The sequence below is a fragment of the Cyprinodon variegatus genome, unplaced genomic scaffold (assembly GCF_000732505.1).
Source record: "Cyprinodon variegatus isolate N-32 unplaced genomic scaffold, C_variegatus-1.0 Scaffold56, whole genome shotgun sequence".
Taxonomy (NCBI): domain Eukaryota; kingdom Metazoa; phylum Chordata; class Actinopteri; order Cyprinodontiformes; family Cyprinodontidae; genus Cyprinodon; species Cyprinodon variegatus.
Genome location: NW_015150509.1, coordinates 1,028,632 through 1,047,435, shown reverse-complemented (window position 1 = coordinate 1,047,435; position 18,804 = coordinate 1,028,632). Strand labels below are relative to the sequence as shown.

Here is an 18,804-nt window from a genome sequence, read left to right as displayed (position 1 = left end):
ACTGAAACATTCTAAAACTGCTTGTTCGGGTGAATCCATTAAGATGTTGCTCTGGACTCACTGTGATGCTGAACAAAATTAAATCCATCCAAACCTTTGAATTTCTTGTAGATCCCTGAAGGTTTGTGACAAAACAGGCTCGTAAACAGAAAGCATTGATAATTTCAGGCTCCTAAACTAATGCAACAGCAATGCTGTCATCAACATGCTTCACTGTGGGAACTTTGATCCAAAAGGGAAATTTGTGTTTTCTCAGACCAGAGAACATTCTCCCATAAAGGTTTAATATATTTTAGTCTGACCTGGATGTTTTCTTTCGAGGTAAATATTTATCTCTCAACACCATTCTCCTTTTTATCCTTTTTAAATTTTGTCTGAGTGATACGTATCAGCAAATATCCAGAAATCAGTATTAGGATAGTTTAACTTAATCTCATGTTAATCTTAATTAACTAAAAATCTCATGAAATATATTGCATACAAGGTAGAAAAAGGTGGGTACTAAAGTTGTATTAAAGGAATATATTTGTTTTCATGGTTAACAGAATATAAACCATGTTGGGAATCCAAAGAGAAGTGCAATGTCTGCCAAATAGAGGCAATGTTAGTGGAATGTGTTATAAATGTATCAGTATTCTCTAAATCTCTAAGTTAAGCCGTGGTTAAGAAAGGTTTAAGAGTAATAATGTTTGAATTAATTAAGTGCAATTAACAGGCCAGTCTTGCTTTTGCAAGGCATCCGTAATTCATATTTTATTTAACATGTAGACATAATTAACAGAATGGAGTATTTTTGTAAAACAGTGACTGTTGTTGGATGTAGAGTTGGTGCTTTGCGACTGGTCCACTTGTGTTGGTCTGCAGGTGTGGACTGGTCTCTGTTTACAGTGTTTTATAATTAACCTGAAAAAACTGCTGCTTCAGCTCCACCTGGTTCCCTCATTTGCTGCCTACTGCCACTAACTGCAGCTACAGAGCATCACTCCAAAGAGACACAGACACACGCCAAAAGTTAACTGCACAGAAAAGAAAAAGACTGCTGATACTGAGGAAGATTGTTCATAAAATGCATTAATAAATAATGTATACACACCAGACAGAAAACTTTCACAGCGCCAGTAAAGCAGTGTTCAAGGCATTTTTGCTGATATTATATTATGTAACCGACAACCCAGCAGCTATGAGGTGATATTCTTTCCCAGAAAATCAGCCTTTTGCTCCTCTGGGATCCAGGAATGGAATTTAAGAGCAGGCTACAAAATGCTGCACATCAGTCAGCTCAGAGACCTATTTAATACAGCACATTATAAAAATGCTATACTGTAGTTTTACTTCTAACAATAATAGGTCTAAGGAAAGTTACATGACACGTACAGTTTATATTTATTTATTCTTCTCAACAAGGTGAGAGCACTTTGTTTTTTTTTCAGTGTTGACTTGCTGTGTCATTTTAAATAATCTTATTTTTATATCCCACAAATAAAAGTCATATAAAAGTCTTAATTTGCTTAAATTTTTTTACTGTGAATATTTTTTCACTAAGTTTTTTATCACACAGTGCTGCACATAGACCACTTAGTCATCCATTTTCCATCAAGCTTATCCCTGCTAGGGTCACGAGGGGTGCTGTTGCCTACCTCCAGCTATCAATGGGTGAGAGGCGGGGTAGACCCTGCACAGGTCGCCAGTCTATTGCAGGGCAACACAGACAAACAACCATTCATGCACACATTCACATGTAAAGAGAATTTAGAGATGCCAATCATGTTTTTTGGATTGTGGGAGGAAGCTGAAGTACCTGAAAATAACCCATGCATGCACAGGGAGACATTCAAACTCTATGCAGAAAGACCTGGGGGTCTAACCCATAACCTTCTTGCTGCAAGACACCAGAGCTAGCCACTTCTCCACTGTGCAGCCCTGCATATAGACCAAAAAGTTCAATTCCAGTCTTTTCTGAGCTGAGTAAGTTTTATCACTTTGGCTGTTAAAGGTTCAGGGCAAATAATAAACAATATGTCTTATGTCTTTCTTTCAACAATTACATTTTTACTTTTTGCAACTCTTACTTCAAGGGTAAATTTAAAGAGCGCTCAATCGATTTCCATCCAGCCTGTGTTTTGATGTTTTGGGGCTGATTCATCACTATCTACTCTGCTTTTAAATACTAGAGGGAGCAGACACCTTTCTCCTTTTTTTTTTTTTTTTATTAATTATACAGCTGGAAAACCACCAGCATGAAAACCCGGAAGGCTGAGACAGAACTCAAAAACGTGGGCTGCATATAAACAAGAATCCGCACAGGCACTGGGCACACAAACCAAGACAGGACATGGATACTTAAAACTATACAGATTGACAATCACTTTCAACAGCCAAAACCACAAGGGACCACCGAGGCCGCAGGGCCGGGGGCACAGGTACACACACAGCAGAGCCAGCACCTGTGTGACACTCAGGCTCGAGGGAGGGCATCCAGTCTCTTAAAATAAGATAATAGAGGCGCCCAAGTTGTATCAGATTTTTGGACCAAAACCTCTAACACAATATTTGATCTTCTCTAACTTAAGGAACAGAGACAGATCTTTCAACCAAAGAGAAGCCTTGGGTGGTTGTTCTGATGTCCATGCTAATAGTATTCTTCTTCAGGTTAGGAGAGTTAAAAAAGCCAGTACATTTTTAAAATCATGTGTTAGTGATATACCCTCCCCTTGAATTCCAATTTATATTGCCAATTCAACACTTGGTTGGATACCCATTACAAAGGCTTCAGATATGAACTGAAAAATTGTGGACCAGAAGTTGCACAATTTGTTACATGACCAGAACATGTGAGTTAAATTTGCCTTAGCTATATGGCACCAAGCACAGGTTTCACTGAATGTAGAATAAATCCTTGAGAGTCTAACTCTTCTGTAATGAATCCTATGAAGGACCTTGAACTGAATAAGTCCAAGTCGAGCGCATGAAGTTGACACATTTACTCTACGTAATGCGTGATTCCAGCTCTCATCAGAGATGTGTATTCCAAGTTCTTCTGAACAATCTGCTCTGATCTCATTGATCTGTACTGTATTGGGTGATGAGTTATCATACTCATGTTATTATACATTTTGGAGATGAGAAATTAAAACCTAATAGCAAAATTATATCTATCCCTCCATTTTGGGGTAAACTGGGAAAACAAGGACTGACATTGCGAACAAAGTCTCGAATCTGGAGATATCGAAATAGGGAGGAATGCTGTAAACTAAATTTAGCGGAGATAGCATCAAAGGTAGCGAAAACACCATCTATATATAGGTCGCTATATTTTCTTAAGTCTGCTCTCTGCCAGTGGGCAAAGACAGAATCTAATATGGATGGCGGGAAAGCATGGTCATCACATATGGGTCTGTAGATAGAGAAATTTGTCATTTTGAAGCGTGAATTGTGACCATATTTACAACTGGGCATTAAGAATGTTGCTTAGGAGAGAGAGGAAGCTTTGAGGTAACTAATGCATGGAAAGATGATGGCTTACATGCATTCAGTTCTAATTGGCACCAGTCAACATCTGGTTGATGGAGCAAACAGACTACTTTTGTAGGTTTGCTGCCCAGTACTAATAAAGCAGGTTAGGTACAGCCATACCCCCCTCTTCCTTGAGTCTCTGAAGGAAACAGCTACTGATTCTAGGGTGTTTATTACTCCATATGAACAAGGATAGCTGTTTATCGATATCTCTAAAGAATGATTTCGGGAAAAAAGCTTGAATACTCTGAAAGAGATACATAAATCTTGGCAAGGTGTTAATTTTAATACATGCTACTTTACCAGCTAGAGATACATTTATGACACTCCACTTCTGGAGGTTGCGTTTAACATTCTTAAGCAGAGGGGAGAGTTTTTTTCAAACAAATCAGAAAAAGAATGCATCGCATTGATTCCCAAATCTGGGAATCCTGTTCTAGAGAGAGGGAAGGGCAAATCAGTTTCTGTAATTTGATGTGCGGGGGTCGTTAATCGGAAAACATTCACTTTTTTGAAAGTACAACTTGTATCCCGAAAATTTACCAGAACGGTTTAGCAGTCTCACGACATTATAGATGGTAGAGTAGTAAGTTTTCCATGTATAAGGACAGCCGATGCTCCACCTGTAGACACCTCTCTCCTAATCAACATTATTGCTCCCAAGGTTTGTCCTGTCCATTTATTCTGGTGTCTCACAATCTATTTCTGCCAGATTGTCTTGTTGAGGTTCGTCCAAACTGCTAGACTGTACTGCCTGTCTTCTGTACTGCTGGGTTTTAACCAATTTCTGCCACTAGCTTGTTTAACTTGCCAAAAGTATTTCACCAGTTCAATCAATCAATAATCAGATCGATATCTTTCAATAAAGCTTTTAAGCGCAACAGAGAGTGTGGCTAAGCAATCATGTTACTCTTATCATTAGTCTTTTTAACAGTCTTCTGTGAGATTTGTGAATCTTGGTGTATTTTTCTATCACCTAATCCTACTTTAAATGTTCCTACTTTTGCATGTCACCAAGTCACCTAAATGTTGTTTACACATAGACATTGTCTAAATCACCTGAGACTTAGAGCAGCTGGATTCGATTGAGACTAAATTATCCCGAAATATTGATATATAAATGCAGTTGGTTGCCTGGGATTTTTATTGAGGGTTGTCAGAATAAAGGGAAAAAAATTTTTTGAATTACACTTTCTAGATCTATATTTGTATATACACAGTGTTTGTTTTATATTAAAATTCAGATTAGTGCATCAATTCATAAATAATGTCATCTGAGGCCAGTGTTTAAAACAAAGCAAAAGAAAAAAAATGTTCTCCATTGAATCCAAGTCCAATTCAATCTAGTTCATTTTAGTTCTGTTAGGTTAAGTTAACATACCTAAATAAATTGTTTCAATATTTACATTATTTAGATTTAGTTACCTATAAAGATGTGTAATAAAGTCAAAATCAATAACATATTTTAAAAAAAACTGTATTTAATTTTGGAGCTACAGAGTTAAGAGAAATGTTCAGTACTGAACATGTCCAGGTGTGAAAAGCATTTAAAAAAACAAACAAAACTTTTACAAGTCTGAGTGTAGGATATGATTGAACTGTCTCTGTAAAGTGCATGGGATGACAGGTGCAGTGAAGACTTTCAAGATACAAGGAATATAATTGAATTTAATTAAACTGCCACACTTTTTTATGTTTTATGATCCACTTACCAAGGTTTTACTAACTAGGAAGTGCACAAAAATATATTTGTTAAGAAACTCATGTAATATTTGGTAATTGTTGCCAAATGATATAACTGACCTAACAAACCTAATGCTGTTTGTACAACTGATTATAAGAAATTTATTTCTGAATCTGTATACAAGTTAATCAAAATCCCTGCTGATGTGTTTTTTTTTTTTTCATTTTTAATGTTCTGTGTTGTTCTGCCATTTATTTTAGCCACTTTGCTTTTATGCTTCATGTAAATTGAACGGTAATTTATAGACGCTCCCTACTCTGCTGATGCAAGTCACTTCCTCTCTCTTTCTCTCTCTCTCTCTCGTCTGTTTTCCTTCTCCCCCTTTGCCTCCTCTTTACCCAGCTGTAGATCAGGACATGCATGCTGGGAAGGAGGACAGTGGCACAAAGAAGGGGTTAGAAAAGGAGAGAGTGAAGGGGTAAAAAGGACAAAACAGGGTAGGACAGAAAGGTTGCTGGCTGCCGTGTTTTTACAATAGAGTGAGCATGGAGCAGCAAAACCAAAACAGGAGAACACAGCTCAGCTGTATGTTGGATCAATAAATGCTAGATGAGTTCAGACTTAAAGCGATGGAGTGGAGAACTCATTAAGAGGCATCGCTTTGCTGACTGCATGCGGATTCCTTTTTTTTTTTTAATATCAGACAATACAAGGAGCAAGTCTCTCTACACACCAGGATGCAACTTTAACTTGGAGTGAGGAAAACTTAAAGCTGGATTATATGAATATTCAGGTAAGGGTGGAAATCAGAATAACCTTAAACTTTTAGTAAAGCATTTTTTTGAGTGGATTGCTGTAAGAATTCCTGCGGCTTTTTAATCTGCTGGTTTTATTTAGCTATGGAAACTAGGCTCTAATGAAGTATTAACAGAACATGACAGTTGTCACTTATCATTAGACAGTAAAAGAAGACATAGGTCACTTGACTTAGCTCAAGTACCATAAAAAAAGAAAACAATCTGAAAATAATAGTCCCTCCTAGTATAGCTAACTGACTGTTCTTCTTGCAGTTTAGGCATGTGAGGATGAAAGTCATCAAAGGCAAAGAGGAGGAGGAAAAGGATGTCAGGATGTGTTTACATTAAGTATTTGTCATAAATCAACACATGCAACCAAAACACACACGCAAAGACACACTCTTTTAGACTGGGTGCCTTCCTCATAGATAAATAAAAAGCCTGCTTGGCTGCCAAAAACTACACTTAACTGCTTTGCTGCTGAATGGTTGTGTAGATCAAAAAAGAGGAAAGAAAACTGGCATATGAATATAATGAAACTGATTGCATCTATATGTGATTTAACTGTATAAAAGTATTCGCTGTACTAGTGGCAGGAGTTAAGAGTCTTTTTTCACAGAAGATGTCGTCTGAATTCTGGTCTATTTGAAGTTTGTGATGGAGATTTGTGATGGTACTAAGAAATACACTGGTGACCTTGAAACAGCCAATTTATTTGCTTCACATCAGTTCCGACCCTCTTGTAAGAAAGGAATTTGGTGATATGGACGTGAAACATAGGCAGTATATATTTTAATATTCATTGCAGTAATTTTTAAAATGCCCATAATAAAGTATGTTATACATAAATACTCTTGAAACACAACTCAAGAGATGTGTTTCTCTATTCAAATGTTCATAATAAGTAAATAATGCTCTTGAAACAAAACAATAGTAAATTTTACCCATTATCAAATCAGTCTTTCTTCATTTAAAAAAAAAATACTGCATATTAATATTTATTGTTGTTCTTGACTAAACTGAGGTAACTTGAAATGACAACCTGAACAATACTATCACAGGTTTATAACCATCAGGAATTAAATACAATGCTTAAATAAAAATAAAGAAATGTTTGTGATAAAAATATCTAATATGATAAATGGCCACATTTATTTAAAGCAAATACGCTGCATAACCTTGTATAGATTTGCTACCAGTTTGTGCTGTCAATAACACTTTGTGAAAGCTTTGCCTAAAGACTCAATTTGTGTAAGTGGGGTGCTTAAAACAAAGTTAAAGGGGAGACACAGAGGGGAAGAAACAGCTAAAAGGTATAAAACTGTGTAAAGCTGTCAAACAATCACAACAAATGACAAAAACTTAGGATATTAGATCAAATCAATACAGTTGTATCATTCTAAGTGGTGTCTGTTGTGTTATTTCTGGTTTAATGAAATACCTAACCCACTGAAATGTAACCTCCACATTCATGTTTCCTATTTTCAACCTAATAGCTAATCCCTATTTTAATCCCTAGTTTTTCCATATCTGTGTAACAACGGCTTACATTTCTTCTTCTGATCATGGTATAGATAATCATGACTGATCATGATAGAACAGCTTTTTGAGGTTCCATTATAATTACAATAAATCATTTTATGACTTGGTACATGCAACATTTATTTTCCTCCTAAACTCAATCCAAACACAGCTAATAAATATTTTAAATTGCTCTTTTTGAAGAAATAAAAAACACTTTGCTATATCAAGGATCTCCATATCTTAAAGTTTGCAAAAACAATAACAACTTGTAAATGGGTAAACAACAAATGCCAAAATGTTTCATGCAGAAAGCAGAAAATAATTTTATAGGTTTCAATGGTTGAGTAAAATGATGTTTGACTAAGTTATTTGTATTGCAGTTATGGTATGTCTGAATTAGGAAAACTATATGTTAGGTCAAAAGCTCACATTTAATGAGAAATTGGCCAAAATGAACTTTAAATTTTTTATCAACATGTGATTTTCTTTCTCAGCACTAATCCTTTCTTTTCATTTACTTTGTTTAGCTATTTCTTTTCTAATCTCAGTGAAAGATTGCTCAAATATTTATTTCATTGCAATTAGTTTCTTAACAGTTCAACATCTCTATCCTTTCTGCTAAAGAAGTGTTTTTTGTTTTTTTTTTTCTTTTCCAAATGTTTGCATTAATTTATGGATATGGTTTAAAGCACCATGTCAGGCATCACTCATAGTAAATGTTTCCCTCTTATGGTTCCAGGCAGACGAAACAGTGTTAAAACATTGCCCTTCTTTGGAGTTTTCCAGTTTTTGAGGAAGCCAAAGGAAGAATGGGGAGGCGAGCAGCTGACCTGACGACTCCGGTTCCAGTGTTGGGTGTCCCTGCCACTGTAGGGGTGCGGAGCTGGAAGATGACAGGAGAAGACAGAAGCGGAGGAGCCCTGCTGCAGACCTGGGGACAGTGCACCATTGGCATTCAGACATCTCCAGGGATTAGCAGAACACCCATTCAACTACCTGACAGTCTCTCAAACAACATTCTGCAAACAACCGACAGCTTTATCACCAAGGAAACCAAGGCTGTATCACTTCACATAAAGAATGACAAAGAGAAAGGGAATATTTCAAGGCTGAAAACTGAGGAAACCAAGATAAAGAAGGAAGTGACTTTCAAAGCATTTGGAGCTGTCACCTCAAATGATGTTGCTGCCTTTCAGAAGAGAAGTGGTGGGACTTACTGCTATGCCAGGGCAATTAAAACCAATCCCCTCATTGCAGGCACTACCAGCAACAGATTGAAACCATCCAGTCGTTATATCAATGGCAGTGTGGTTGATTCAGAGGCAATTGGTGGAATTAGCGTCGTTAATGATGATACAGAGCCTTTGAATGCTGCAAGCTCTCACAACAGAGACCTACATCATCCCTATACAGATCAGTCTTTAAAGATGCAGTCATTATCACTGGCTATGGTGCGAAAAATGTACAACTACGGTGGTGAGAAGCAATCTGTAATGTCCAGAGGCAACATCCTGGGGCAGAACAGCCCCATTTCCGATACAATCTTTGGAGAGAAACCATCAAAGCCAGCCCTCACATCTCTGTTTACAGCCTCACATACGCTTCCTCACATACTCAAACAAAATCATCTAAATTCTCAGACCCGATCAGTTAAAAAAACAAAGACATGTGACCCTCACCTATTATATCTTAATAAAGAGCCAAGATGTAGACAAACACCCCACCCTGCATGTCCAGTACACTCCAGAGGCAGTTTAGCTAATCTTTTTCATGCACATACTTCAAGTGACATAACATCCATAAAACCTGAAGCCACCCTCAATGGTAAAGCTCTTATAGTTGCTGAAGCCACAAATAAAAGCAGACAGGAGAAATGCACAATAAACTGCGTCACAAATTCCATGCAGGAAAATAAAATCCCCCTCCTTAATTTTACCCCTCTGATGGCCACGGCAATCAAAACTTTTCAAACCTCCCCTAAGGGCCTGAAAACATCGCCCTGCAACTCTCTTCTGGACAATATTCCTCAAAATGTATCCGTCTCTGTCCATACTGCACCTAAGAGCCCAGATTTATCTTTGAATCCTGTAGCTACAGGGACTAAAAGAACATCCAGTGCAGTTCCACAGAAAACTTTTAATTTGGAAACAACATCCACTACCTGTAATCTCAGTGCACAGCAAAAAACTTTGAACTCAACACACATGGCACAAATTTTTAAATCAGAACCCTCATCAAACCTCACACTGATAGGGTCCCCACCAGATTTATATATATGCAAAGAAAAGCCCTCGATAAGTGCTGTCAGTGCATCACCAGATAAAAAGTATTTTATTGACAACGAAGCTCAATTTCCCGCTTCTGTTAATCCAGCTCAGGAACCTGCTCTGCATTCATTCCAAAGCGCTGCTGTCCCAAAGATCCCTTTAAATCATGAAGTTAATCCAGATCAAATTACATGTAAAAGCAGCATAGATAAAGCTGTTCCTTCACAAATCCACTCAGCTCAATTTACCTTCTCTAACTGTAATCCTGCACTGCATATATCTACGTCGTCTTCAAACAAAATACCCGGTGTATCTAAATCTCCTGACTGCGGACCTGAATCACCAGTAGCTAATATTGCCAGTCATTCCACAGAATCTAAAAACACAGCATGCAGGTCCATCAAACCTGAACTGAAAAAAACAACATTCCAGGCAAGTTCTCTACTTACACCATCAAGAGAGATGGGAGGTAGTACTGCAGCATCCAGTGCATCATTGCTTAAATTAACAGAAACAAATGAGGTACAATGGAACAACGAACCAAGTGACAAAAACAAAGCCCACCACACACAAGAACCAGACGTCAAAAGTAAAGACAGTATTAAACCTTGTGTTCAGGTTGTCTTTCCCAATCAGCAGAGCAACTCCTTAACAACTCTGCAAAATATGTCGGAATCTGTTAACAGAGGTAGTGATGCTAAAACATACCGCACTAGTCCTCCAATAACTCCCACTACGGAACTGCAGTTTGATGATAGCCAATTTAGAGATAATGCAATCAACCAATTTGCAATGCACGAGTGCAAAGAGCGTGACAATACAAAATGTTCACATATCACTAAACGTCAGAATAGCTTTTCACAAATGAAGCCAAGCACCTTTAATTTCTGGGCTAATCCGGACAGAGAGCAACAAAGACAACATTATCAAGGTCACATGGAAGCAGACAGACACAATGCAACAATCCCACCGGGACGAACAACCAGGGACTCAGATTCAAATGCACAACAGTTTGCTTTAAGTGCAGTAAACAGCCATGCAGATGTAAAGTGTGAATCCAGTTTAGATAGGCAAAAGCATCCTGGCTATTTTTCCCACCCAGTCATAGCACAAGCTAACGGTGATTCCACTTTCTCAAAAACAAACACACAGGTGAACCCCATTACCCAGTCAACTGACTGCCAGATTTCCCATTTTGATATTAAATTACAAAGGCAAAACTACACAATTCCAGAACGTTCTGTCAGTGTGCCAGCAACACTCACCACTGAAAGAGGGCTACCATTGCACACAGCCCCTGAATGGGAGCTGCCCTCTAAATCATGTCCCCCCCTCCAGTCCAGAGAGGTGGAGGCAATCAGAAGACTAGATTTAAAGTTTAGCCCCAGAGCTCCCCAGTCAGGCCCAGGAGGCTCTAAGCTGTTTCACTCCCATCCTTCTGATGTAGCCCTACTGCTCCCGCCTTCCCCGCAATGCTGCAGCTCTGCAGGTCTGGAGCAGAGGCTCAGAAGTGTTGAGGACAGCCTGGCAGCCAACAAGGACAGGATCACCACCCTGCTTAACATCATTCAGGACCTGGAGACATGCAACTCTCCCAACAGCCTGTAAGTCTGGGTGCTTCAGTGACAGTTTGGTAGCTGGGTGAAAAACTAGCACACCATATATGATTAAACAGAATTATTGTGTGACTCATGTTAAATTTATAACCAATGGGCATTGCTGTATTTCACAGAAAGTACTTTGGAATTCTTCTGTTTTTCTATAAACAGAAGAATTCAAGAATTCAAATGGCTTAGCACCAAAATGCATTACTGATTTGTTGTCAGTAGATAAACCGCCCAGAACATTTATGTCTGGTAGCTTAAATCTGCTCTGCATACCCAGAAACAACTTTTAGTTCTCCACTAATCTGAAGTAAAACCCCAGGAAATTGTAAAGGTGCTAAAAATCATAACTTGCTTTAAATCAAAATGACAAATTTAATGTTTAGAGTAGCCTATGACTGTTCTCTCTATATATGATTTGTTAAGTATGCAGTCCAGCTTCCCTGTCATCTTTTTATCAGTATTTTAGCTTTTTTCATAATCATTTCTCATTTCAATTATTCCTTTTTATTCAATTTAATTATTCATGTTTATTGAGTATTAAATAAATTTTATGTAGCTATAATGAACCTTTTCTAAGCTTCTTTCTCTTTTTTTCATGTGCAGCACTTTGAATTTTCCTGTTACTAAATATACTATATAAATAAAGCTGACTTGATTTGTTAGTTGGTCCTGTGGCCAAAGCAAATGTAAAGTCTGAGAACTGACATTTACCACCTTAAAAACTTCTTTAAGCCATAAACAGCCGTTTATGTCAAAGCCATTTTGAACTTTAAAACTGTTGTCAAAGAAGCTGATGATTATTCACATGCAAAATAAAGGTCAGGCGCCACCTCCCACTAATCATTCTCTTATAAGAAAACACCAGACAAAAATTTTATGCAGTGAATAAAAAGATAGTATAAAATAATTTAAACTACTTTATTTTTAGCCCAATAAATCATTTAACTCTTAACTGAGACAATTACTACTGTAAATCAATGCAAAAAAAAAAAAAAAAAAAAAAAAAACACAGCTATTGAAGAGGTTGGTTTGTACTGCCCTAAGAAGCACAGTGCAAAGTGGCTGGCTCTTAAGGTCGGTTAATATGTCATCCTTACATTTTGTAAGTTTAAAAAATACCTATTTTAAATATATTTAGAGTAAGTTTTGGTATAACTAATTAACTTATTTGATACTAAGAAATTGTTATTTTGTTACAACATTTTGCACTTCACTGTATGTGACCTAACGAAAATATGTTTGAGTTAAATAAGACTGAATAAATTGAATTTCCATGCCCCATTCTCAGTCCTTGTTTCACATAGAAGCTGGTGGCACATCATCTACTCCATTTGTTTTACATGTAGCTAATAATTGCCTTCTGATTTAATTAGCAGGAGCAAATGTAACAACGATCTAAAGGTTTATAAAATATTGTTTCTTATACTATAGGACTTCCTGTATTTGGAGCTGTTTAAAACCCTTAGAAGTTTACTTTGGTTTGACATCTCTTGCATCACTCATCATCAGCTTCAATCTAAGATCAGCTTCTTTCGATTTACACCTAATGAAGAACCCAAAAATTATTATCTACAACTGGTTAAAATGACTAGTCTATAATCTTTTAACAAACCCTCATCAGGTACATTTTGAATTGTAAGAGCTCTGAAAATGAAATATAAACACTGACACTGTAGGTTCATGGTGATAAATAATTGTGACTTAAAACTGAAGAAAAAAGCATCAGGTGAGATAAGGATACAGAAGGAACTTTTTCCTTGAATTTCTTTTAATCTGTTGGGTGAAAAATGTCTAAATCTGAAAATCAACTTTTTTGCAGAAAAAAAAAACTGTATGACCTGAGCCTTAAGAGTGCTATGTTATTATACAAATATTGATATTTTTGTTTACCCTCAGCGATATTTAAAAGTGCCTTAATGCTGACCTCTATGGGTTGAAACTTGGCTACTGCAGTACAATTTTTCTACAGGTTTAAATGGTACCTGTTTGCATAGCTTGGTCCATGTCTATATCAAAACGCTACATTTTGAAATAATGCTGCATTTACTAAGTGAGAAGTCAAGTGCAGTAATCCTTCTTGATATAGGGTTCCACTAGTTGCCGCTGTAACTCTAAACCTTTACTTTACAGCATTGTTTTTTTGCCCAAAACCTCAATGATACACTGATGACAAGTCCAACATTACAACCTTGAAATCCTTGGAATAGAAGACATTTTTCACTTTCTTGAATGTTTAAGTTTGATGTTAAACTAGTTTACTTAAATAGCTGAAAATAGTATATTCAAATATTCAAATTTTTGTTAAGACACCAATCATAAAAGGCACATAAAAAATGGAAATAAATTAAAAACACAAAAAGAAAAACAAATAAATGATGTAACGGTTTTCACAATTGTGCTTTGGAGGTGACTTTGGGTGACAAATGTTCTATAGGTCACGGTTCTCATTGTAATGATGTGGGGCTGCAACATAATTAAAACCTTGCAAACAGGTCAGTGACTGTGTGTTTGAGTGTGACAGAAACCTACTTGGGCAATTCAAGGGGCCAAGTCTCATAGAGATTTATTTAGCCACACAGCTCTTCTGGGAAAAAGAGGGGGAATTAAAACGGCCTTCTGGCAAAGTGTCTCTGTCAGTCATTCTCACTGGCTGCTGTGTGCTAATAACTTGTGACTGCCTCTAAGGTCATCTTTCAGAATAACTGACTACTAATAAGAGGCCAATGTCTACCTAAAACTCCTGCTAGGCACCTCATCTTTGCCAATATCAGTCTGAACGAATTCAGGAAGAGAAGATATGAAGGTTGAAATATTTATCTGGAAAGCTGTGACTTATAAGAGCGATTTCATTTTGTCTGTTTTCAGGCTGAGGTGTTGCAAAAGTGGGCTTGACCTGAAAAACTGTTCAACTTGCCAGAAGACTGCTTGTATCATGTACAGGTGAGGCAATAATGAAATCTTTGATTTTAAAGTTATTTACACATTTAAATAACAGAGGTATCTCTTTTTGGTGTGAAATAACCATAGTTAATTTGCAAATATATGGTGCTTCTTGGTCTTAAATGTGAGAACCTTTTATCTGAACAAGCCAATGGAAAGAAAGAAGAACAAATAACTTTATTAATCAAACAGTATATCTCAGGTAATTTAGGTTAAAACATTTTTAGCCAGTGTACTCGGGTCTGTTTTTTTTTACTGTATGCCGATCAGAGCCGAGGCCATTTTAACATGGGTTGATTTGTCAAGTTGTTTGACCCAGGTCGAAACAGGTCAGTGAGCTGTTCCCACTGCCACTAAAAGCTGACTGTTCCAGGATTGAAAAAGTTTTTTAAACCAGTGTGAAAGGGGTGCATGACTTTGATGTGAAGAGTGTCAGTTGAGGTAGCAACATTGAGTATTTTTGAATAAAATCAAACTATAAACCAAAGAGAGCATTGTTGCGCATATTTTGCACCTACATGATGCTTTCTTTTTCTCTTCAATGACGTCCAGTGAACTAGCTCTTAGAATGAAATTAGGATTAAGAGACTACTTGAAAAAATTGTCAAAAAGAATTTCAACCTTAATTACTTGTTCATTAAATGTACATAATTTTAAGAATATGATACTATTCTTGAAATGCCCCTAGATAACATTGCTTATATAGTACATAAGTTCCCTTAGTTTCATCTAGCAGTGAACACTCCCTCCTTGTTTAATTTTTTCCGTCATCTTCAGATCTTCTTGTTTTTAACATCTCATGTCAAGTTTTTTTTTCTTTTCTTTTTTTACCTCTTTTTGTCACTTTCTGTTTTCCTGTTGTGTTTACAGTTTTTTTTAGATATACATATGGACTTGATCTTGTCTCGCTCCTGCCTGAATGTGGCTCAAGCAACAAAGCATCTCAAAATAATTTTTGTTTCATGGTTTTACTTGTAAATTTACATACAAAACCATGTTAGTTTAAGTTCCACTACCGTTTTTATTGCTCCTTTTTAGGAGAAATTACCTTGTGAGGGAATATGTACAAACTCTATGTTTATTCATAGTTTGGTAATTTTGTCATCTTAAGTCTTAGTGTTCAATACAATATGATTTAGATCTATAATGGCTTTTTCGTTGCTCATGTGGCATTTAATTAGGATTCATTTCATTATTTTTTGTTTTCATATTATGTATCTTAGTTTGCACTCATTTGCAGAGACATTGCATCATGTGTGGGCAGCACAAAAGGTAAAACTTTAACAATTGCCCTAGAAATGCTGGAAGCAGGAAGGAGGGTAAGTGAGGTTGTTAAATCTAAATGTATTCTTACCATCATCCCGACAAAAAAGCCATGTACTGTCTGAGTGAAACCTAAAACTGTCTATGATGTGAAATATTTAAAACATATCTTTTCATCTACTTACATTCAAAACCGCTTTTGAGTGTCAGGAAGATGTTGAAGTGCTAGATTCTGCATGTTGGCATCTGGCCCTTAAAATCAGAGATGAAAAATTCAAAGATGTTTTTCTTTTGAAGGAAATGGGTGCCATACTTGTAAATGTATCATGTCAAAAATAATAATTCATTTCTAAAGTCAGATAAGAAAGAAAGTTGCACAAAAGTAATATCATCTCACAGCGCTAATTGTCTGGAGCAGCTATGAAATTATATGTAGCATAAAAAGCCTGAAGTCCATACAAATGACCTGGAAATCATTGATACATTCTTTAGTTCTCTCTTGGATTCCTAGAAAAGTGTCATATTTGATCTCTTGCACTTTAGTCATCTCCATATGTTTTCATGTCTCCATCCAGTGTTGAGTATGACTTCAGGCAACAGGAGAGACACTTCATGGAGGTTCTGAATTACTCACCGACTGAAAGGAACAGTTTTTCTGCACATCAAGCTGAGCGCTCAAACCTTGGCCCGCTGCGAAACGTCTTCTTTAAGAACTTCACAAAGACAAAGTTGAAGAGCAAAAAACTGTGCAAGACTCTTTTCAAGTGGATTCCAAGAAAAATACATCAAGTGTAGATCTCTATGTTATACAATATGACACCAGCATGAACCATTCTTCTCTATTATAGTGTGGAATAATCGAAGTGAAAAGCAGACCAATAACACTACACACCAAGCGGAGCAAGAAGTCAATTGGTTTATCTCCTGATAAACCAATCAACCAGACACTGGCAAAGAGATAAAGTAGCTAATTTCTTCAAGTTATCTTGTTGGAAATATGTTTAAAGACAGATCAGACAAACAACAAACTGGTTTACCAAAAAAAAAAAAAAAAAAAGTTTGCTACAGGAGCTGCAGTGTGGCAGCAAGATATTTTATTTACTGAGTGTCTATATACAGAGCATAAATAGCCTACAGAACCTTTCAAACGTTTTCATACCTCTTTCATATTCTGTTAAATTATAGCCACAAAATCCAGTGTCTATAATTCAAATTTGATGTTATCAATATAAAGGTCATTTTTCTTTATTTAGATTTGAAGAAGAATCCAAACGGTGCATTGCTGATGATCCCGTTTTCTCAGATAATCCATTGAAACTGCCTCCCTTTAAAAACAATCAAATTTGTTAATTAGACCATACCTGATTGTATGAATGAGGTTTGGTTAGAAAAAGAAAAACATTACAGAAGAAAATAATTAAAAATGAAAAACTAATTAAAACTAACTAGGGCCAACAAACACAGCAGACAGACTAGATGTTGATATGAAAAACAATAAATAGAATACGAGGATAAAACAGCATACACCACCCTTGTTTTCCTTTTTCAGATTTTCATTTTATTTGTGACTATAAAAGAAAAACAGAAAAATCATACTGCTGAAATGTCCTCTTTTGATTTAAAAGGTGTTTTGTGATTCAAATAAAAGACCAGTGTCTCAGACTGTGAAAATAGGTATATGTTTTAAAAGGCAATATTCCACATAATGTTCAATGACCCCAAAATGGAACAAATCAACCAAGAAACTAGAAAGCATTCGGGGAGTGCATACCTCCGCCAAGCAGCAAATTTTGCCCCATATAAAGAAATATGCATAGCTAACTTTCACATATGATCTGGGTCATTACCAAATATTAATAAATTGTTCATTGGTATGAAGTGCACTTGTGGTAACAATTTTCTTAGATTATTTTCATAGGTTTATAAATAAAGTGTATTGTGTGTCTGCAGCCTCTGGTGTTTGTTCTGCTCTCACCCTCTTCATTCAATCTGCACTCTGCTTTCTTGTTTCATCAGCAGAATGAGACTTCAAGCTAGGCATTGCTCCCCTTTCCTGTGTTTTTTTCTACATTATAATACTTCTGGACTTCTTCAGTCCAATGCTGAAGCTGTCGATAGTTACTGCTGCCACTCTCTGGTTTAGGGGGAACTGCTTGTTCTGCCAACTAATGTTAAAATATCTTTTAAAAATTCCTGCATCTGGATTATGATGTGAATTTAATGGGTCGTTCATTGGAATGAGGTGCACCTTTGGTAAAACAAAATAAATAAATCATTCAAATCCATTTATAAATCTTCAAGTCTTCATGTTTACAGTAAGACAACAACAAAAAAACACACAAACTCGGCTAAAAACATAACCCCCTTAGCGAAGGTTATCATGCATAATCTGTGTAAAGTATCAAAAAAGCCATTGGTTACTCAGGGGGAGCTAAAGAGATTATCAGATCAGTTGGGAGGTCAGAAAGACAATCAGATTTTCTCCAAAAATCTGGCCAATCTCAATGGCTTAGTTAGAGCAGCACATTATTTTAGAATGACCAATCCAAAGGATATTTCTTGCCAATGCTTTCATCATGTTGTTTGCAAGATGCTCACCATCCAGACTGATCAAGCTTCAGTTTTTTTTACAAACAAGAATGGTAAAAATTATTGTTACTATAAGTACAAATGTGTTAAAATATAGATTCCCCAAAGCATTTGCTGCTGAAAGGTATTTGTAAAGGTCTAGACTCAAGGGTACCCTGTTTAGATGCAAATTTCTCTTTTCAGTTTTTATTAAAGACAAAGGAAAAAAACATAACGGATCCCTGTCTTTAGCAATTATTTAAAAGGAGCCTATCACAAAATTTGAATCAAATACAGAAACAATTCTGAAAAAAAAAAAGAAATGGTATTCAGTATGATCGGTCTTAACCCTTACACATTTCATATATTAGTACTATATAAGGTGTCTGCCATAAACAAATATTCTGGTCTTAATTTTAGACTCGAGTTTTGCTTCTGCTTATACATTTAATCTGTAAGTAATTTTTTTGTTTTACTTTAAATGTTAAATGTTTTAAATGTCCTGCATATATTTGATGACTAACTGCATCCACACATTCCTATGTCTAATTTTCTACACAACATTCATTCCTCTTTGGACTGACTGAAATTTCTCTATTACCTTGTTCCCTTGATAATAAATATCAGGAATGCAAGATTTG

The 18,804-nt window shown here is 36.3% G+C and overlaps 1 protein-coding gene across 1 annotated transcript; it reads left to right on the top strand.

Moving 5' to 3' along the window:
• The first annotated feature begins 5,645 nt into the window (after positions 1–5,645).
• LOC107082569 lies at positions 5,646–16,600 on the top strand. The gene is made up of 4 exons (XM_015371326.1): positions 5,646–5,990; positions 8,258–11,389; positions 14,258–14,332; positions 16,171–16,600. The coding sequence occupies exons 2-4, from the start codon at positions 8,328–8,330 to the stop codon at positions 16,388–16,390; spliced, it is 3,357 nt and encodes a 1,118-aa protein (XP_015226812.1). The 5' UTR covers positions 5,646–5,990; positions 8,258–8,327; the 3' UTR covers positions 16,391–16,600.
• The last annotated feature ends 2,204 nt before the right edge of the window (positions 16,601–18,804 follow it).

What these genes read in the sequence shown, in the direction of transcription:
- LOC107082569 (XM_015371326.1), top strand. Translation starts at nt 8,328, where the DNA reads ATGGGGAGGCGAGCAGCTGACCTGACGACTCCGGTTCCAGTGTTGGGT. An exon ending in TGCAACTCTCCCAACAGCCT is followed by an intron (nt 11,390 to 14,257) that starts GTAAGTCTGGGT and finishes GTCTGTTTTCAG; the next exon opens with GCTGAGGTGTTGCAAAAGTG. An exon ending in ACTGCTTGTATCATGTACAG is followed by an intron (nt 14,333 to 16,170) that starts GTGAGGCAATAA and finishes GTCTCCATCCAG; the next exon opens with TGTTGAGTATGACTTCAGGC.